Raw genomic sequence first — 22,337 nt, forward strand, 5'->3', positions numbered from 1 at the left:
CTGAATTCTTTTAGCTTTTGCTTGTCTTAAAGCTTTTTATTTCTCCATCAAATCTGAACAAGAGCCTTGCTGGGTAGAGTATTTTTGGTTGTAGGTTTTTCCCTTTCATCAGTTTAAATATATCATTCTACTCCCTTTGGCCTGCAGAGTTTCTGCTGAAAAATCAGCTGATAGGCTTATGGGAGTTCCCTTGCATGTTATCTGTTAGTTTTACTCTTGCTGCTTTTAATATTCCCTCTTTATCTTTAATTTTTGTCATTTTGATTACAGTGTGTCTTGGCATGTTTGTCTTTGGCTTAATCCTGTATGGGACTCCCTGTGCTTCCTGGACTTGGGTGAATGTTTCCTTTCCCAGGTTAGGGAAGTTTTCAGCTATTATCTCTTCAAATATTTTCTCAGGTCCTTTCTCTCTCTCTCTTCTCCTTCTGTGTCCCCTATAATGCACATATTAGTGTGCTTGATGTTGTCCCAGAGGTCTCTTAAACTGTCCTCATTTCCTTTCTTTCTTTTTTTGTGTTCAGTGGCAGTGATTTACACTACTCCGTCTTCCAGCTCACTGATCCATTCTTCTGTATCATTTAGACTACTATTGATTCCTTCTAGTGTATTTTTCATTTCAGTTATAGTATTCTTCGTCTCTGTTTGGTTGTCCTTTATATTTTCTAACTCTTTGTTAACAAATTCTAACTTCTCACTCTGTACATCCATTCTCCTCCTGGAGAGAATGGTATCTTTACTTAGTTCTTCTGAGGTTTTATCTCATTCTTCCATCTGTAACATATCCCTGTGTCACCTCATTTTGTCTAAGTTGCTCTTTGTATTTTTATGTATGTGGTAGGTTAGTTACATTTCTCAAACTTGGAGAAGTGGCCTTCTGCAGGAGATGTCCTATGCATCCCAGCAGTGCACTCCCCTCTCATCATCCAAGCTATATGCTCTAGGGGTTCCCCCTAAGAGGGCTGCATGGGTCCTTTTGTTGTGTCAGGCTATGTGGGTGGTCTGGTAGGCTTGCTTGTTGCCAGGTCCTGCCTTATGCAGATGCTCCAACTGCAGTTTAGCAGAGCCTGGCCATGAGGCAGCTGGTTACAGAAGCCTAGGGGCCAAGGAGCTAGTGCTGTCTCACTGGTTGATAGAGCCAAGTTTCTGAAGACTCCAGAGCTGTTGCCAGATCCTGGGGTTAGTACCATACTACTGCCAGGCAGAGCTGGTTCCTGGAGTCTGCCTGCAGGGCCCAGGGGTCCAAGACCTCATTTCAGATCATTGGGGTGGAGGTGGGAGCAGTTCCTGATACAGTTGGGTATGGGGTCCAGAGTGTCCTGAAGGTTGCATTGGCCAGCTAGTGGGCAGGGCCAGGGCCCAGCTGGTCCCAAGGTAGGGTATGGGCTGCTATTGGTGGACTCTGTGCAGGATGCAAGATCATAGTTTTCTTGATTCTGGTGTCTACCCCCTGATAGATGGAGCTGTTCTAGAGGCTAGTGCAGACTTCCTGGCAGGAAGGGCTGGTGCCTGCCCACTGGTGGATGGAGCTGAGTCTTGGCCTTCTGCTGGGCAGGGCCACGTCTAGGGGCGTGTCTAGAGGTGGCTATGGGTTCAGGAGTCTTTAGGAAGCCTGTCTGCTGATGGACAGAACACTGCCCCTGCTTAGTTAGTTGTTTGGACTGAGGCATCCCAGCACTGGTGCCTACAGGCTGTTGGTGGGGGGCCAGGGCTTGGTACTACTGAGCTAAGATGGCAGCAACCAACAGGAGTGTTTACTTTGGTTGAATGTTCCTAAATATGTCTGCCACTAGTATCTGTGTCCCCAGGGTAAGCCACAGCCACCACCCCCCCAGGAGGCTCTACAAGACCCGCAGGTAGGTCTGACTCAGGATCCTATCAAATTACTGCATTTGCTCTGGATCCCAGTATGTGTGATATTTTGTGTGCACCCTTTAATTCTTCTAGGTCTTCGTTAAACATTTCTTGCAGCTTCTCGATCCTTGCCTCCATTCTTTTTCTGAGATCCTGGATCATCTTCACTATCATTATTCTGAATTCTTTTTCCAGAAGGTTGCCTATCTCTACGTCACTTAGTCGTTTTTCTGGGGTTTTATCTTGTTCCTTCATCTGGGACATATTCCTCTGCCATTTCATTTTGTCTAACTTTGCGTGATTGTGGTTTCCATTCCACAGGCTGCAGGACTGTAGCTCTTCTTGCTTCTGCTCTGTATTTCTTTCTTGAGATTCCTTTCAAAAGAGGTGAAATTTTCACACCCTGTGTCACCTTTCACTGATTCTCAGAGATCACCGAGGTCTCTGTTTGCCCTCTTATCAGCTTCCTTGGTTCTGACAGGCTCAGGCCTTTCTTGTCTTTCTGTGGTGTTGAGAAAACACAGGGGGCAGCAGGGCTGAAAGATGAAGGGCAGCTCTGGTCTCTGCTGAGTAGGGACGGTCGACCAGAAGGAGATCACAGCAGCAACTTTACCTGCTGCCAGTCAGCCTTTTGCCTGATCCACATGCCCAATTTCTCCAGCCACATGATGGTCAGGATCCAGGGGTAAGCCAAGAACTTCTTGTAGTGCAGCTGAGCCCCTTGACACAGCACAGCCCACCTCCTAACTGTGCCCCTCGTTCTGGTCTAAGGGTGCTCGGTGCCTGTGATAGTGCAGGTCCCGAACTCTTTAGTTGGCTGAGGCCAGCACTTCAGGGGGGTCCCTCCAGTTCATGTGCACACTTTAAGAGTGAAATCTCTTTCCCCCTTCAGTTAATCCCCACTGGCCTTCAAAGCCAGGTGCTCTGGGGGCTCATCTTCCCAGTGCTGAACCCCCAGACTGGGGAGCCTGATGCAGGGCTCAGAACTCTCACTCGTGGTTTGCAAGCAGTTCCCTGACCCCAGCTACAGAGCCATGCCACAGCTCTGGGGACCTCACACACCTCAGCTAGGTGAGCTAGAGCTCAAAGTGTCTACCACTGTGTCACATTTTAGGATCTTTATTAACTATTTAATAATGCCATACATTTGTATAAGGTTAGAGTGTTTGTTTGAAAACATCTGTTCACATTCCATATTCCAATAAAATTGTATTGGTATTGGTAGAAAAAAAAAAGGGTCATCCACATAGAGGGTATGGGATCTCATTATATCGGGAGTCCTCCCCCCTTACCCATCTTGCTGTGGTTCCTTCTTTGTGTCTTTTAGTTATAGGAGATCTTTCCTGGTAGGTCCCAGTCTCTTTGATTGATGGGTTCTTCTGCAGAGTTGTGATTTTGGTGTGCTCATGAGAGAGGGTGAACTCAGAGTCTTACTACTCCACCATCTTGGCTGCTCTCCTTTACTGGACTTTGTTTTAGCATACCACTTTTATCTTTAATCACTTAATTCTTAAAGACCTTTAACATTATTTTTACTGCTGTTTATGTAATAACTGCAAGAAATGGTCATCTGGACAAATGTTCAACAGGATACTTCTCTAAAGCTACTCCCTGTTTTGAGCTAAGACTTGAGGCCGTGCCTTAATATGGCCCAACTCCACTGTCCAGCCACTGTTTGAGGAACCTGCTAATAAGATGGTACTCTAAAGAGCCCTACACTTTGCAGGTGTCCTAACATAAAATGGCCACACGACCTCTTGACTACACAGAGTGGCTACACTTGATCCAGCCCACTAGGCCTGCCCATTTCAGATCAAGATGTCCAAGGGGCAGCTACAGCCTACTAAATGCTTAAGTTAGAGAGAGCTAATGGCTTTCCCCCAGACCTGTAGATTTTAAACCTTCTGAAATGTATTCTTTATCTCAGATGGCTGAGATAACTATATCCAAGGCTCTAAATCCATATAATGGCTGTAGAGTTCGCCAGGGCTTTAACTAGAGATAATTCTTTCAAATTTCCAAATTTCATTACATGTTTATTGTGCACCAGGCAGTATGATAGATATAAGTATAAAGTCAAATAAGACATGGATTCTCTCCTCAATGACTTTATGGTTGAGTTGGAGAGCAAAACAAGTAAAACAACAATTATAATACAGTGGGGGTATGTTTTATTGAGATATAAGAACACAGATGAAGGGTATCTAAAGCAGGGACAGCCTCCAGGAAAGGGTGACAGAAGGTAGGCCACCAGGATCCCACACTATCAGTAGAGTCCTCAAACCCCTTCCCCAGCCCACCCAAGAGCCCCCTGAGCCATGACACAGAGTACCACAAGCTGACAGGAGGCTTCCCATGAATGCTGAATTAAGGAGGGAACCAGGCACAGAAGGGCCCCCCTTCTGTAAAGACCCCATGCTAAAGAACAGAGGTACATGAAGTAGAAATAGAAAGGAGCAAGCGATAGTATAATCCCACCTGTCCCCAACCCCCCGCCACACACACACATGCATGCCCATCCACGGAGCCTCTGCAGTGGACAACAGAAGGAAAAATGGACACCCACACACACCCAACAGTCAGTCGTGACTCCAGGAAGCCAGGAGGGCATAAGACAAGACACAGCAGGTATCATTAAGGCTTTACTGGGGATCAGACAGGGCTGGGCAGGAACCACACTGGGAGGCAGGGCCTGCACCTGCACACCAGGCCAATTCTGATCTTCAGGGCAGTGCTGGGAGCTCAGAGCAGAGCTCTGTGGGCCAGGGGTCTGGTCGGGCTCCTCACAGCAGAAGCAACCATGGAAGGGAAGGATAGTCTAGTTGGCTTTAGTGCAGGAGGGATAATGTGGGGTGGGGGAGGAACTTTGCTGAAGAAAAGTGGGGAACTGAATAAAGGATGGATGAAAAGGGGGTTGGGAGGGAGATAAAGGGGGCCAAGACGGCATCTAGAGTGAAAAGGAGAAAGAAAAAGACAGACGGTTCTGTGCACAGGGAGGTCCACCTGGTCTCCAGGACAATGGCTCCTCACTCCCGTCTCCTGGTTACAGGGCAGTATTTGTTGCCCCACATGGCAGTCTTTAGAAACAGAGGGCCTGGGAGGAAGCAACTGGACTTCATGTAGGCAGAGATCTTCTTCAAGCCCTAAGGGTGGGAAAAAGAAGGCCAGGCCTCAGGTCTGCTGCCCCACTGGGGCTCATGCAGCTCTCCCCAAGTTTGGTACCCTGGTACAGCCCTTCCATGTGGGGTCAAATGTTGGGGCAATAGACAGTCTTTTGGGATGCTCAGCTCTGGAAAGTTGACTCTTCCAATTTCCTGTAATTCATTTGATTTCTTAATAAGACTTATCACATATGGAGACTCTACCCTGTATAAGGTGCTGTATATCCACTAGAGATGATAATATAGGTTTAGAATCTCTACACAGCTACCTGACAAGATAGGTTCTACTGTCACCATTTATCAGAAGGGAAACTGAGGCACACAGAGGCTAAGCACCTCCCTCCTGGTCACACAGCTCATAAGTAATATGTCTAGAATGCAGCCTGGCTCGCTCTCACTCTCCATTCTGAGCTCTTTCTGCTGCACTCCCTTCCTCGCAGCTGAAAACAAAAAGAACAAGGTTCATTCATCATCCACTTATACAAAGAGTTAAGTCACCACTCAGGGCAGTTGCTCACCAACAGTGTGCCTGGAGGGGTATTCAGGACGGAAAAAAACAAGATGAAACATTCTGTATTTCAGATACCTGGCCCCTAGGTAGTTAAGATGAATAACTAAGGAAAAACTACAATCACCTCAGATGTGTGCACCTCTCCATCCACAGAAAAGCACTAAAATCACTAACCTGAGATACCTGTTTTTTGGTGATTAGCAGTGATCTTTTACCAAGACTTACAGTTGATTATTCTTATTTCCCAAACCTCCTCCCCTACTTCTTGAGAGCAGTTCCTCAGAGCTATCTGAGAGGCTGTCTCCCGGGACATAGTCCTCAGTAAGTTCCCCCAAAAAAGGGAAACCCACTGCTCTTACGTTGTGTGGGTTTTACTTTCCAGTGGACAGTTTTAGTGGCCACAAAGGGGCCCAGAGGAGACTTCTTCCCCTCACCGGAACTTTACAAGGATCTGGAGCCTTGGTACCAGCAAGGCCCCTTGTGCCGGTCCACCTCTCTACATGTCCATACGAATTTGGGTGAGTCTCTCCTGATCTCAGTTTTACCATCTTGGCTGACAATCCTGAGTTTTATTCAGTGGCAGATGAAAAAGGTACCTGACTTCTCAGTTCAGAGATACTGAGAAAGTACCCAGTCGAGAGCCACTGGGAAGGTTCAGGCTGGGTGAGTAGGTAAGGGGCTGGTTGGCATCTTTCCTCGAATTGACTACTTTAACAGAATTAGTTGGAATATAGTGTAGATACCATATAAGAGCTCTTAACTCCAAAGATAAGGGACAGAGCTCTTCCTGGCCAGGTATGGCTTTCTCAGGCAACTGAGAAACTTGCAGGAGTGGTGGAGGCCAGTCCTTTATACCACACAGCAGTCCCATAGGGAAACCCATTCTTTAATTTACAGAAAGTGGCCCATCTGGGGACACACAAAAAGATTTGGCCATCCAGTGTTCCCAGTGCCCATCGAGGCTTTAGACTGTCAGAGGGAGAAACTGAGACGTGTAAAAGACCTGAAATGACTCTAGGGTGACAACTAGGAGAGTTCAGCTCAAAAACAACACACTGGCCCACCACATACAGTTTCAATAGTAATTTATCCTGAAAAACAGACTCTGAAATGGGAAACAAAGCTTTCTAAACAAAAGAAAGAAGGGTGACAGATTGCTAACCTATGACTAACACCACAGCCAGGTTTAGGTACATTACACACGGAGCTTATACTTGCAAATACGTAATTGGGGAAGCTATACCAAAGGAGATCTCATCCTAAAAATGGCCAAAATGGGGTTCTTTGGACATTCCAATACTGGGTTTTTTGGGTGTATACAGCTAGAGAAAGCAGGCTATAAGATCAAACAGACTGAATGGAATGCTCATTTCAATTGGTATTTAGAAGCTTCTAAAAGAGGAAATGAGAAAGTAACTTCTTGCAGAAAAGCAACAAAAAATGGCTTGAAATTATATCCGAATTTTTAAAAGGCCCCTGAAGCTGGACCTGCTCTCCATTGCTCCTCCCCGCTCCTCTAAGTGTCCACTGCAATGCTCTCCTTCATGCTATTCGTCTCTCTCTCAACTTCGTTTTTGTAACACCAAAATTGATTCCCCACAGAAAGCAACAATAATTCAAAAGCCTTGGTAAAATTGTGATTATTTTGGCCAAAAAGTTTTTAAAACTGTTTTTTTCCAAAATTCTGACCTTAAGGAAACAAATGCCCTTCTAGGAGGAACGTGCATCATCTCCCCATGCCTTTGAGATATAAATATTCTACCTGATCTTAGGCATTTTCTACTGTGTTTTGGTAGCTTAGTCTCTGCAGTTGAGAAGGTACACATATGGTGTACATTTGGCAGAAAGTTGCATAGACTGGGATTCCAAGCAGTCTTTTTGTCCAGCTATGCCAGCTTCAGGGAAATGTGTCATAAGTGGTCCCAGTCCATAAAGCGCCTTTGTTGTCTCAACCTTCCTTGTGTCCCTGTACAACAAAGGCCTTTACTTTCTTAGACTATATTTGGGAGTAAACTTTCTGGTTCTGGTGAAGGCTACATCCTTTGCACTCTCTTTTGGGGATGCCTCTTACATCTTATTGGTTTGAATCACAACTAAAAATCCTAACAATTGATCCTTTAAATTGGAAAAACTTCCAAATTGGTAAATTTTTAGAGACCTCTCATTGTAAACAGTTGTTTTATTGGTATCTATGGAAACACCAAACTAGAAGGTGGATACAAAGAAATATAATGGCTAACCTTAAGAACTCCCTTAGTTTATAGGATGGAAATCTTTAGATGGTTATTAAGAGATGGGATAAATGAAACAGACTTCGACAGCATTAAAACAACGGTTTTGATACAACACTACCAAAAAGGATGTTTTGGAGAGGCCAAAAAGACCCCTTTTTGGTCCTCCTAATGTTAAAGGGCCCCAAACAAGTCCACTCTATTTACCCCAGTTTAGAAAAATTTTAAAGGCAAAAAGGTAAAAAAAATTACATTCAGATACTTGACCAGCAATTGCTCGGGGCAACATGCCAATCGATCAAGTTAAAGATTGACAAAAAGCCCTGGGTCCCTTGGCTCAACCCCTCACTGGAGACCCCAAAGTCTTTTATACAGAAATGGGTAAAATGGCCAGGGAATAAAAAGGAAAGTTTCTGGGACTCCTTATAAGACCAAGACTGGTTAATAGGGTCCTAATGAGGGCAACAGTTAAAGGTATAAGAGTTGATAGAATTGAGATGAAAGTTTATTAAAAATTGGTGTATTTGTGTTTTTTTAAATAAATTTATTTATTTATTTTTGGCTGCATTGGGTCCTTGTTGCTGCGCTCAACCTTTCTCTAGTTGCTGCGCTCAACCTTTCTCTAGTTGCAGCAAGTGGGGACTATTCTTCGTTGCGGTATGCGGGCTTCTCATTGAGGTGGCTTCTCTTGTTGAGGAGCATGAGCTCTAGAGCACAGGCTCAGTAGTTGCAGCGCACAGGCTTAGCTGCTCCGCTGCCTGTGGGATCTTCCCAGACCAAGGCTCGAACCAGTGTCCCCTGCATTGGCAAGCGGATTCTTAACCACTGCCCCACAAGGGAAGTCCCAAAAAATTGGTGTATTTGAACAGGCTTTATGTAAGATGGTTCATCTCTTTTACCTGATATATTGTGGGGATGTACAATATGTCTCACTGGGGAATGCTCCCCTGCCTGGTATAAGACAGGGTATATAATCTGTCTCTCAGGCAATGTTAATTAAACATGATAAAGGAAACCAATAGGGTTACATGAGTCCACAGAGTATGAGGTAAAAGCTGGGGTCTAATATTCAGGGGCTAACAAAAGCAATAATGGAGTTTGGTTTGGGGGTTTTGTTTGTTTGTTTTGCTTTGTTTGTCCCTAGGGTAAATTGGTCTGAGTTTGACTTGTGCACTCAGAAAGAGGACCTTCTGCAAACATCTGAAGGCATGATACACTGATCCCTAAAGTTCTGGAATATGGAAATCTTTTGATTTCCAGTTTAGTTGGAAATTTTCCTTCTGATATAAGAAAACAAATTAAAGAAAATGTAGCTGGGCAAATCAATCTTTTGGTATCATTTAGGTGGCAGCCCAGTTCTTTGGGGAATTAAAAGCAACTGTGGGGACTTCCCTGGTGGTACAGTGGTTAAGACTCCAAGCTCCCAATGCAGGGGGCCCAGGTTCAATCCCTGGTCAGGGAATTAGATCCCACATGCATGCTGCAACTAAGAGTTTGCATGCCACAACTAAGGAGCCCATGAGCCACAACTAAGGAGCCCACCTGCCACAACTAAGACCTGGTGCAACCAAATAAATAAATATTTTTTAAAAACAAAAAAATAAAAGCAACTATGTTTGTCTTTCGAATCCCCACATTTCAGAAATGTAAATACAGCCCACAATGACCTGAGACTGAGCCTGATTAACTTAATAAGGTAGAACCTGAAACCAAAGGGAAAAAATAAAGGAAAAGAGACCTTTTTAAATTCAAATGGTTAGAAAGCCTCCTTCACCCAAAATCTAACTCACAGCCTCTTTTAAGGATTTGTCAAGAATGAATGTAAATCTTAAGTCTTTTCCACGAATAGTAAAAAGCCTAAAGAGTCTCCCTCATTATCGGTTTTAGAAAGGAGTAAGCTGCGACCCACTGCAGTCACCCACTGACAGTGCGCCCTGAGGGGAATTCAGGATGAAGAAAACCAGGATGAAACATTCTGTGTTTTGGATAGGGGGGACCTTAAAGAGTTAGGATGCATATCGAACAAAGAATTTCAGTCACCCCAGATTCGTGCATCTTCCTACACATAGAAAAACACTAAAATCATTAACTTGAGATATTTGTTTTTCGATAATTAGCACTAATCTTTTACCAAGATGCATGCTTGACTACACGTACTTCCCAGCCAAAAATTCATATACCTACTGTCTCCTACCTTACGTCTTGAGAGCAGTTCCTCTGAGCTCTCTGAGAGTCTGTCTCCCGGGCTACAGTCCTCAGTAAGGTCCCCAAATAAAACTGAAACTCACTGCTGTTAAGTTGTGAGGGGTTTTTTTTCCAGTCAACATCTTGTTATGGGAGTACTTGTTCTTCTCATTCTGCAAAAACGTTCTCTTTTTCAGAAAAGACTTCTAGGTTCCCAGGGTTTGCCCACAGAGGGATGGATGCCTAGCAAAACAAAGGGGCTCAGAAAGTGCCCAAGCAACTTGCAGAAGAGACCAGATTTCACTCAGCAAAACCTGGATGAAAGGTGATAGTGAAGCAGGAGATAGATGGGACCCAGGCCAAACAACTGAAGTTTGTCCCCTGTGGACAGAAACTCCATGATAGCAGAAACTCCATAAAAGCAGGATGATGGGGGAGGCTGGGCCCTGCCCAGATAAGAGATAAAAGACCACATATTCCTCATTCTTGAAGTCAAGGAGACCTCCCCGACTACACATGCACAGAAAGCCTCCTTGGAGGTCATAAAGGGAAGGGGCGCCACTTCATAGTAAGTGATGTCAACTACCCATAGGCCTCTTCGCTAGAATCCATCTTGGCTAAGAGATGTGCAAGCACATAGGGGAGGACCCTGAGATATATCAAATATGGACTCAGAACCAGGCAAAGCAAGATGACTGGTCAAAGGAAACCTGGAAGAAATGCCCCATAAAAGTGTTTCAAACTACCACAAGGGCGTGACTCTCTCTCTGAGCCCACCCGGTGTCTATCCACACGTGCTGTACTCTGTTTTTTTCTCCTAATAGACACCTTATTTGTTTCACTACTTTCCATCTTCGTGGGAATTCTTTTCTGCAAAGCCAAAGGGCCAGGGCCTTGTCACTGACCACTGTTCTAGTGGCTAGGATTTGGTGCTCTCAACGCCATGACCCGACCTCAGTCTCTGGCCGGGAACCAAAACCCTGCTTCAAGCCGCTGCAGGCCGAGGCCACCTGAGATCTTATTTGGTGCCGAAACCAGGGAATTTAAGGTAAATTGCGGGCTTTGCCCAGCTGCGGCTTGGGGCCTCTGACTTTCACTCTTGCCCTCTTTCTCTTGCTCTCTGCTTCACTTTCTTTTCAAGTCCCACCCCTCAGGCCCTCAGGTCCTGACCCCCATGGCATTCTCCATTGCGGCCAACTCCAATTCCTCCGGAGTTCCCCCTTCACTCCAGGCGTTGGCAGTCCATACACTGCAACGGACAGCCTATTGGGCTGGCCACCTTCAAGCAGACTGCAGTGCTCAAGGAGAGCCCTGACAATGCACCAGCAGTGGTTCAAGGATCCCCTCACTCGAGGGACTGGGTAGACCAGAGATGTCTGGTCAGGGATCAGTGGGAGAGTCGAGGACACTCAAAATTCCACCAAGCACAGGATTTGAAGGAAATTCAGAGGACGCTCTGAATCTCCTTCAGGTACCTCCTAGTAATGTTTCCAGAATGCTGGACTTCATTTCTAGGAGTGCAGTTAAGCCAGATGGGCTGAGAAAGGAAAGCTTAGGTCCTGCTGTAACATTGCCTGGCCTTTATTTAAGTAGGGGGATGGAAAAAAATGGCCTGAAAATGGGTCTCTTACAATTAGATCTTTACTGCCATAGTATGGGAAAATGGACTGAGGAAAACTCTCCTTACATTCTAAATGATCCCTTCTAACTTCTCCCAACTCTCAGGGGGGAAACCAAGCTCCCCCCACTCCTGCAAGTTCCCTTACTCCTTCAGATTCTTTTGATCAAACTAAGACCCCCACCTCTCTGGAGGGACAATCCCTGCAGGGACAACATTTTATCAGCCAGTCTGCCCCTGTATCCAGGCCAATCTGAGCATTAAATTGGTCTAAATTTTAGCTATGAAACTATGACCAAGGAAAAAGAAAGATGAGTTTTGACAGTGTGGCCACAATATTCTTTAGACTCTGGAGAAAACTGGTTAAGAAAAAAAACCTTTTTCTTTTTTTAAATTCCAAAACTGGTTCTTTTTTCATGTGCAATTAGAAAAAGCTAGCTTGTTACTTTTTCCAGAATTCTGACACTGAGGAGCACGTCCTACTAGCAGAACTTGATTTTCTCTCCCTGTGCCTTGAGACCAGGGCTCTCAGGAACACTTATCTAGACCATCTCTAATTCCTGAAGCTGAGGATAAAAACTGGAATGAAGCCTTTTAAAATTTTTCTTATTCCAACTGTTATTTATAAACTAGTGAGTTTTACATTGTGATATCTAATTCATGACTAAGTTTAGAAAATGAAGTTAGCTCTCTCGTTGTATCTGTCTGGATATATGTATGTCTCAGTGTATGTCTTTGTCTTCGGATAATATTGCTGAGGTTAATTTGTAAATGAGCTCTATTTAATTGGCTTAAAGGAAAGTAAGCACTTACAAATCAGGCAATTCTAAATACAAGAGAAATTAAGCTAAGTGAATTTCAGGTTCACATGAACTGGGAAATATTCAGTATTAAATTAATACCTGGTATTAATGTTTAAGTTTGTTGATCTAATTAATATAGACATGTCTTTAGAGTCATCAACATTAAGTATAACACTTCTATTGCATCTAGGTTTAATATAAGCTAAATAAAATCTTGTTATATCCATTGTAAATTTGTCAGCAAGGAAAGTAACTCAATGTGAAGAAACTTCTAAGGAAAAAAATTCAAATGAGATAAGAGCTTCGGGTGAACTTTTTAGGAATAAAATAAGATACTGAAACATTCATTACTGAACACTGGCTTCCTTTTACAGAGAAACAAAAGGTCTAGAACTATTAATAAATATGTTTGGTGCCACACTGAGATATTTTCTGTAAGAAAGCACATTTTTCAGGAAATTATTATTTGGATTTATGTTTACCAATCTACAGAGTGCTGATACAAAGGACAGTTCATGGTTGCTTAAAGAAAGTAGGATGTGTGTTTTTAGTAAAGAAGATATGAGGAATGGAATTGCATTTTATTAAGGGAAAAAGAAGTAGGTCTGGCTTACAGGTGGCTGTTTCTAGATGGAAAAATAAAGTAATGGATACAGAAACTGACAAAAAGCTTTGTGGAAAGTGGACTCCAAGAAAAGAGTTTTGAGAATGGTCAGGATTGACTAAGCTTAAAATAAATTTAACTGAGTAAATGAATTTTAAAAGTAAGCTGGTGCAAAACTTGAATTGGGGGACTCCCCTGGTGGCACAGTGGTTAAGAATCCACCTGCCAACACGTCCTCAATGGGGAAAAACTGAAACCATTTCCACCAAGATCAGGAACAAGAAAAGGTTGCCCACTCTTACCACTGTTATTCAACATAGTTTTGGAACTTTTAGCCACAGCAATCAGAGAAGAAAAAGAAATAAAAGGAATCCAAACCAGAAAAGAAGAAGTAAAGCTGTCACTGTTTGCAGATGACATGATACTATACATAGAGAATCCTAAAGATGCCACCAGAAAACTACTAGAGCTAATCAATGAATTTGGTAAAGTAGCAGGATACAAAATTAATGCACAGAAATCTCTTGCATTCCTATGCACTAATGATGAAAAATCTGAAAGTGAAATTAAGAAAACACTTCCATTTACCATTGCAGCAAAAAGAATAAAATATCTAGGAATAAACCTACCTAAGGAGACAAAAGACCTGTATGCAGAAAATTATAAGATGCTGATGAAAGAAATTAAAGATGACATAAATAGATGGAGAGATATACCATGTTCTTGGACTGGAAGAATCAACATTGTGAAAATGACTCTACTACCCAAAGCAATCTACAGATTCAATGCAATCCCTATCAAACTACCACTGGCATTTTTCCCAGAACTAGAACAAAAAATTGCACAATTTGTATGGAAACACAAAAGACCCCGAATAGCCAAAGCAATCTTGAGAAAGAAAAACAGAGCTGGAGGAATCAGGCTCCCTGACTTCTACAAAGCTACAGTAATCAAGACAGTATGGTACTGGCACAGAAACAGAAGTATAGATCAATGGAACAGGATAGAAAGCCCAGAGATAAACCCACGCACATATGGTCACCTTATCTTTGATAAAGGAGGCAAGACTATACAGTGGAGAAAAGACAGCCTCTTCAATAAGTGGTGCTAGGAAAACTGGACAGCTACATGTAAAAGAATGAAATTAGAACACTCCCTAACACCATACACAAAAATAAACTCAAAATAGATTAAAGACCTAAATGTAAGGCCAGACACCATCAAACTCTTAGAGGAAAACATAGGCAGAACACTCTACGACATAAATCACAGCAAGATCCTTTTTGACCCACCTCCTAGAGAAATGGAAATAAAAACAAAAAGAAATAAATGGGACCTAATGAAACTTAAAAGCTTTTGCACAGGAAAGGAAACCATAAACAAGACGAAAAGACAGCCCTCAGAATGGGAGAAAATATTTGCAAATGAAGCAACTGACAAAGGATTAATCTCCAAAATTTACAAGCAGCTCATGCAGCTCAACATCAAAAAAACAAAGAACCCAATCCAAAAATGGGCAGACCTAAATATACATTTCTCCAAAGAAGATATGCAGATTGCCAACAAACACATGAAAGAATGCTCAACATCATTAATCATTAGAGAAATGCAAATCAAAACTACAATGAGGTATCACCTCACACCAGTCACAATGGCCATCATCAAAAAATCTACAAACAATAAATGCTGGAGAGGGTGTGGAGAAAAGGGAACCCTCTTGCACTGTTGGTGGGAATGTAAATGGATACCATGGAAGCAACCTAAGTGTCCATCAACAGATGAATGGATAAAGAAGATGTGGGACATATATGCAATGGAATAATACTCAGTCATAAAAAGGAACGAAACTGAGTTATCTGTAGTGAGGTGGATGGACCTGGAGTCTGTCGTACAGAGTGAGGTAAGTCAGAAAGAGAAAAACAAATACTGTATGCTAACACATATATATGGAATCTAAAAAAAAAAAAAAAAGGTCATGAAGAACCTAGGGGCAAGATGGGAGTAAAGATTCAGACCTACTAGAGGATGGACTTGAGGATATGGGGAGGGAGAAGGGTAAGCTGGGATGAAGTGAGAGAGTGGCATGGACATATATACACTACCAAACGTAAAATAGATAGCTAGTGGGAAGCAGCCACATAGCACAGGGAGATCAGCTTGGTGCTTGGTGACCACTTAGAGGGGTGGGATAGGGAGGGTGGGAGGGAGGGAGACGCAAGAGGGAAGAGATATGGGGACATATATGTATGTGTATATATATATATAACTGATTCACTTTGTTATAAAACAGAAACTAACAACCATTGTAAAGCAATTACACTCCAATAAAGATGTTTAAAAAAAAAAGAATCCACCTGCCAATGTAGGGGACACAGGTTCAATTCCTGGTCCAGGAAGATCCCACATGCCATGAAGCAACTAACCTCATGCGCCACAACTACTGAGCCTGCGTGCAACAACTACTGAAACCCGTGTGCCTAGAGCCCGTGCTCCACAACAAGAGAAGCCACTGCAATGAGAAGCCTGCACACTGCAACGAAGAGTGGCCCCTGCTCACCGCAACTAGAGAAAGCCCATGAGCAGCAACAAAGACCCAACACAGCCAAAGATAAATAAATAAAAATCTACTTAAGATTAAGAAGCCTAGCTTGTTCTTTCTAAGGACACAACGGTTTCCCTGACAAGATGACGGTGATGCAGAGATTCCAGACACTCCTTGGAACAGATCCTGATGGAATAACAGCAGATGTCACCCCGGGTCGCTTAATGAGTCAGGGTGAGAGCTCTGTGACCCCAACTAGGTAGGGTCTGTGAGCCCCTTGACAGCCTGAAGAAGCTACAGAAGACAGACCTTTGCATTTCGTCCTCCCAATAAAGATTTCTTGGGGTTCATGTCTCTCAGGGGGGGATTTGAGGCAGGAGATAGATGGGCCCCAGGCCAAACAGCTGAAGTTTGTCCCCTGTGGACAAAAACGCCATAATAGCAGAAACTCCATAAAAGCAGGATGATGGGGGAGGCTGGGCCCTGCCCAGATAAGAGATAAAAGACCACATATTCCTCATTCTCGAAGTCAAGGAGACCTCCCTGACTACAAAGGCGCAGAAAGGCTCCTTGGAGGTCAAAAAGCGAGGGGGTGCCAACTCATAGTAAGTGATGTCAACTACCCATAGGCCTCTTTGCTAGAATCCATCTTGGCTAAGAGATGTGCAAGCACATAGGGGAGGACCCTAAGATACATCAAATACAGACTCAGAACCAGGCAAAGCAAGATGGCTGGTCAAAGGAAACCTGGAAGAAATGTGCCATAAAAGTGATTCAAACTACCACAAGGCCGCGACTCTCTCTCTGAGCCCACCCGGGTGTCTATCCACACGTACAGTACTCTTATTTTTCTCCTAATAAACACTTTACTTGTTTCACTACTTTCCATCTTCGTGGGAATTCTTTTCTGCAAAGCCAAAGGCCAGGGCCTTGTCACTGACCACTGTTCTAGTGGCTAGGATTTGGTGCTCTCACCGCTGCGACCTGACCTCAGTCTCTGGCTGGGAACCAAAATCCTGCTTCAAGCCGCTGCAGGCCGAGGCCACCCGAGATCAGTATGAGGGTGTGGAGCACAGGCCAGGCCAAGCCAGACTCTAATTATTCCACGTAAAGGACAGAGTCCACCTGCCTGGCCTGGGACTTGAGCCCAGTCTCACTGGGCCCCAACCTACCACATCCCCAGTACTGCTGCAGCCAACTAGGCAGTGAGACACTCAGGTGTATCTGTGCACAGTCTTCCCAAGACAGACAGTGCCCAATAAGTTCCAAGGATTCAAAGATCCTGGGGATGCCTGTACCCAACAGCCCAGGCCCCAAGAGGCCACACACTGCAGCCCACATCTGTCCCCATCCTCCCTGCCGGGAAGTCATCCCAGCTCTTGCAAAATTCTCAAGGCCAATAAGCCTGGAGCAGAACCAGAGCTGATGAGAACTAGCTAAGAAAGCATATTTGATGATGGGGCCGGGTGGGGAGTGGGGGTGGGAATGGAGAACAGGCCGTACTGAAAAACCTATTGGATTAGAGCTTCACATTCCCGAATCTGACATAAGCGGACTTTGTTGCTCTCCCACCGGTTGACTGAGGGTGACCGATGGTGAGCTGGGGGGTGAGGTCAGGCTGTGCTCCTCCAGCACCAAGTGGTTCCACGCACGCCACACAGCTCGGGGTTCCTGTAGTTCTCCAGCTACACTGAGCCCCAGAAAGTGGGCACCAGGACTCTGTTACTTCTTCATCCCCACTGTGCCTGACACAGTGCCTCATACAGAGGAGAGGGTCAGACCAGTGAACGTTACTAAAAATAAATGTACCATCCCGCCTCTGAGATCGGAATCTTGGGTAACTGGAAGGAAGAAGGAAGGAAGACGAGGGAAGGCAAGTGCCCACTATAAGAGGTGTCGAGCTAAAATCCTTCCAAAGGACACCTATGTATGTACTCAAATCCCAGCACCAACTACAGTCCTGAGAATCTCAATACAACTGGCGGCGACTCACTTGCGCAGACCCCTCTGGAGATCTAGAGAAGATATTGTCTGTGTTTTTAGTACTTGGTATCAGTCCTACGGTGTCTCAACTCTACCAATGCCAGCTGCAAGCAAACTCCTGAAGGTTCTGCTTCCTCCACACTTTCCAGAGCTGTGAACCAGACAGGAAAAGGACCTGAGCTTTCTTTTCCATACAGGAAAGGGAGAGCCACTGACTGCTGCCCATAGAAGCCAGATGCTCTGACTGGGAGCCCAGCACAGCCTGTACTGGCCCTGTGACCTTCAGAAATTATCCTTTCAGCTTAACTCCTTATCTGTAAAATGAAGAGGATAATTCTTTTACCACGGAGGAATGTTATAAAGATTAAATTTGACACAATATATGTTAGATGCTGAGCAGAGATTCTGGCATAAACCAAGTCCTCATTAAATGTTATTCTTCATTTGGGTTCCAACTAGGAAAGCATCAGTGAAGAGAAGGAAGAGAAGAGAGATATAAATACTAGAGGGGTCAGGAGAATCACCTCAAAACGGGAAGTGAAGTCTTTCAAGTTTGGGAATTCATCCAGACACCTGGGCTCAAATGTGCGGTGCATGTCAAGGATGTCGTACGCCAGGAAATGCACATAGGTGAGCTGCAGAAAGGCAAAGCGTGAATGGGCACCAAACTCTGAACGCGGGAAAAATGACAGCTCTCCATCCCCCGAAGCTGTCCCCCCTTACCTTGTCCCCTGCAAACCAGGGCCTCTTCCCCAGAAAATCTGAGAAGAGCTTCATCGTTTTAGGGATCTCCTTCAAGTAATCAGGCTTTAGTTTCTCCTGAGGCACAAAAGAGCTGTCACTGCCCTCAGATACAGACTCCCTGGGCAGAGACCAGGCCTCCCAGGGCTGTGCCTGATCCCAGCTGCCAAGTACACCTGGGTCAGTGCCCAGGCTGCGATTTAACCCACTTGTGTTCATTAGACTCCTACCAGGTACCACCTCCCATCTGTGAGAGGAGATGGGAAGGCAAAGGGCAAAACCACACTGTGCGTGAACCTGTCACCACTCAGCTCCAAACACCTGCCGTGGGTCAGACCACCAGTGCTGTGAGACCTGGCAGAGTGCGGGCCTCAGACCTCAGGAAGATCAACACTCAAATGACTCAGGAAAGAAGTCCTAAGTTCCAGCGTGGGTGACAGAAAGGGTGTGAATGCCGATGCAGTCTCTGAACAGATGAGGAGAATCTGAGAGGCTGAAAGGAAGGAGGGAGAGGAACAAAGTCTGACCCCAGGCTGCCTGCTGGGCACATGTGTTTATGCCTGAGATGCCGAGGAGGAGGTGCTGGGCTAACGAGGAAAACACCCTGTCTAGGAACTGAATTTCCACCAAAGGATGTCTGGACTCTATCCTAAGATTGGTGGGAACTAAGTCAGAGTTTCCAAGGGAATGTCTTGGTGGATCAGTAGCTCCAAGGAGTTCAAAGGCAAAAGACCAGTGTAGACGCGACCCTGACCAGCATTTCAAACCCTGTCCAGCCCGGTGGGAGGGGACTCACAAAGTCAGAGCTGTAGCAGATCATGGCCATGCACAAGCGGACATCCATAACCTGGTTCTCCAATACGTCCACGCGAATCTTCTCTTCCTCTGTCTCCCCACCTGTGGCCACACAACAGGGACTCACCCTCGGAATCCCACCCCAGACAAGCCCAGGGCATGGCCACCTGTGCCCCTCCCCCACCCACAGCTCCACTCACACATGTTGTGCTTGCGAGCAATGTAGCAAAGGATGGTGTTGCTCTGGGTGAGCTTGTGAGCCCCATCAATTAAGTAGGGCAGCTGGAGGAACAACAGGCCAGGTCGGTTGGGCCACCAGGCTCCCCTGCACCCACTCCCTTGAGCAAGGGCAGAGATGAAACCTGGCACTCACAGAGCCTGGCCCATGGTGGACACTAAATAATATACTGTAAAATGAAGGGATGAGCTGGGACATACAGCATTATGGAAAGGCAGTGAAGAGAACCAGGAAGCTGAGAGGCCGAGCAGAAGGCACTGGACCCTGAAACCTCTAAGCTGGGTAGGCAGATGGACAGGGACACCGTCCACTTTCCCCCAGAGCACCCCAGCCCCTGCACCTACATTGGGGAAGTCCAGGCCCAGCTTGGATTTTTCATTCAGCTACTGGCTTCTGTCATAGTTGGGAGCTGTGGTAAAGAAGATGCAGTGAAACAAACCGCCCCGGAGTCCAACCCTCCTTCCCGGGGGACCTACCAAGGAGTCAGAGACAAGAGCACCTGAACAGGTGGATCTGGAATCTGAACCTCTAAATCTAGCATGGAGTTTTGGGGGAAAGCACAATTAGACGGCTCTGGAACCCACATGAGTAAGGTTTACAAAGGGTTAGTGCAAGCAATAAAGGGAACCCGTGCCAATGGCTGATACAGGGGCCCGGCCATCGGCTCTCATGGCCGGCCTTGGAGGCCAGCTAAACACTCAAAGAGTTCGGGAAGGGTTAGACCTCTCTCCAGCTGCTGGAGGGCAGCATACAGAAATAACAGGGGCCAGGACATGGGTTGCTTGGTACCAAATCAGCATGAATTGAGCAGAAGCCAGGACATGACAAGGATGCCATTACCGTCCCCCAGCGGGTACTTCTTCTCCTCCTAGTTTGAGTCTGTGTACTCCAGGAGCAGGCGGATGGCGTGAGCCAGCTGGGAGAGATAGCCGGGACAAAGGACAGACATGAGGTTTAACCGCGCGACTTTCTGTGCTCCGGGTCCCCTCCCACGCTCCCAACCCTCTCCCCGACCTGGGAAGGAGAGGCGGAGGGAAGGGGCTGGGCTGCAGCGAGCCCCACAAACGAAGTTTCTGGCGAACCGGTCCCCAGCTGCGCAGCATTTCCCTGCCCGCCCTGGTGGACCCCCGCTCATCCCGCGGATATCCCAGTAACCCCGGATCATTGCCATGGTCAGGGTTCGTGGACCGGGGTACCGTCTCCGAACCGCTGTGGAAGTTCATCCGGGTGCCTGGATCAAGCCTGGGTGTGGCCTGAGTGAGGCCACGCCCCACCGCGTCTCTCCGCCCCGCCCCCAACTACTACCCAATCTCCGAGGCCTCCTGCGACCCGGGGCACCCGGGGTCCTCAGCGCGGTATCTCCACCCAGAGCAGTGGAAATAGTTCGTGTCCCCCTCCAGGCGCGGGGACTCGGGAGCCGAGCTCTGGACGCCAGGGCGCTGAGGGCAGCCTGATTCCCATCCCCAGTCAGATCTCGGGTAAATCGGGGGAGTTGGCAGTGCGCTCGGGGAACAAGCCTGAATCACAAGAGCACGAATCTTCCACCTCCCCTGCCCTCCCAGGAATCGCTCAGGCTTGCTCCTGGGCTGCCGAGTTCCCCCGGGCTCTGGGAGGCTCTGACTGCCAAGTTAAGTCCAAAGAGTGGTGTCCCTCATATCGAAACTTTAAACGAGCCACTAGCACAGGAAGATGAGGACTCCAAGCAATCCTAACGCTCCCCCGACTCTTTATAATCCCTGACAGCAGCATATCTTCTAGAACAGACTATCAATGGTATACAAGAAACACCCACGACAAGGTACAGAAAAAGTAAATGTGGTCAGTGCTTTCCTTTCAGGGACTATGGAGGACTCGTCCCTTCAGTCGTATGCCTAAGAGTGATAATGACCAACTGTTAATTAATCGAGTAGCTTTATGGCCTAAATAGTGACTCTAAATTCAGAACCAGGCCCAGCAAAGAAGATATCCAGGTGCAGTCCAGAGATGTCCCGACAGCCAGCTGGATGACCCTCACGTTGACTGGGTTGACTGGGTCAGTGACCTGGATTGTGGTGGTCACAGAGGGATCTGAGTTGGGGGGGGGAGAGGGCTGTCCTTTGAGCAGCTAGGAGCCTCTCCTGCTGCAAGGGGGGCCAGAAGGGGGGACCAGCAAGGAGCCTGGAGGACTGGCACAGGACCACAGGCAGAGTGGGCCCAGCACACCTTGGCTGCCCAGGTCCACGGATTCCTGCCCTGATCCTTGGCTCCTGACCCACGTGTGGTTTTGTGTAGGAGAGGGTGGCTCAGGTGGCCTTTGATGACGCTCTGTGATACAACCTCCTCAAGAACAATGTCCTACCTGCCAACTTTCCTCTTTGAAGCTTGAACGTTATTTCAGAATGAGGAGAACAGGACAAGGTTGGTCTGGGTTCACTTTTCCCTTGTTTAAAGTATATTACAAGGTAATGGATATATGAAAAGAGATGAGAAGGACTTTTAAAAGCAAATGGATTTTACAAGTTAAAATGCAAGGTTGGTACACTACAGAAAAATAAGTTTAAAATTAGCTAACACTTTACAAGGATAGAAAGGTATGAACCCAGTATTCAGTGAAGGTTTCTGACCACCAAGATAGAGTATGGAGTCAGGGTTTGAGGAAAGCAGATATATTCTATCTAATCCCTGTTAAATCACAGAGTCAGAGTCTGCACATCTCTGCTAAGTTGGGGAGCCGGGAGACTGTGTCACCAGAGACCAGCAGAGCTCAGTCCCCATGACAGATGCTTCCAGCCATTCTGACCTTGCTGGTCCTCAGGGCTCCAGGTTGAGGTCCACACTCAGCATGCAGCTCAGGGTCAGGTGGATTCCTAGTTCGGTTTGCCCACAGGGAGGCGATGGTGGCCATGCACACACAAAAGTGTGGGCCCTCAATAGTTATATTTTTCACAATATAAAGAAGTTGTCATTCTGAGTTCTACACATCTTGAGCTTGGAAAAGAAACATGACCAGATTCCACTGAGAAAATGACTTTCTTAAACTCACATTAAATAGTCATAATATTTAAAATATGTAGAACAGATATTATTACATTAGCA

At 45.9% G+C, this 22,337-nt stretch overlaps 1 protein-coding gene across 1 annotated transcript; it reads right to left on the reverse strand.

Moving 5' to 3' along the window:
- Positions 1-3,900: 3,900 nt before the first annotated feature.
- On the reverse strand, positions 3,901-20,474 carry LOC114897790 (glutathione S-transferase Mu 1-like). The gene is given in 7 exon segments (XM_029226852.1): positions 3,901-4,994; positions 18,013-18,123; positions 18,212-18,307; positions 19,026-19,126; positions 19,225-19,306; positions 19,607-19,671; positions 20,103-20,474. Coding segments are annotated over 7 exon segments (903 nt in total). The 5' UTR covers positions 20,434-20,474; the 3' UTR covers positions 3,901-4,877.
- Positions 20,475-22,337: the final 1,863 nt, after the last annotated feature.

The sequence above is a fragment of the Monodon monoceros genome, unplaced genomic scaffold (genome assembly GCF_005190385.1).
Source record: "Monodon monoceros isolate NGI ecotype Baffin Bay Population unplaced genomic scaffold, NGI_Narwhal_1 Super_Scaffold_18, whole genome shotgun sequence".
NCBI lineage: Eukaryota > Metazoa > Chordata > Mammalia > Artiodactyla > Monodontidae > Monodon > Monodon monoceros.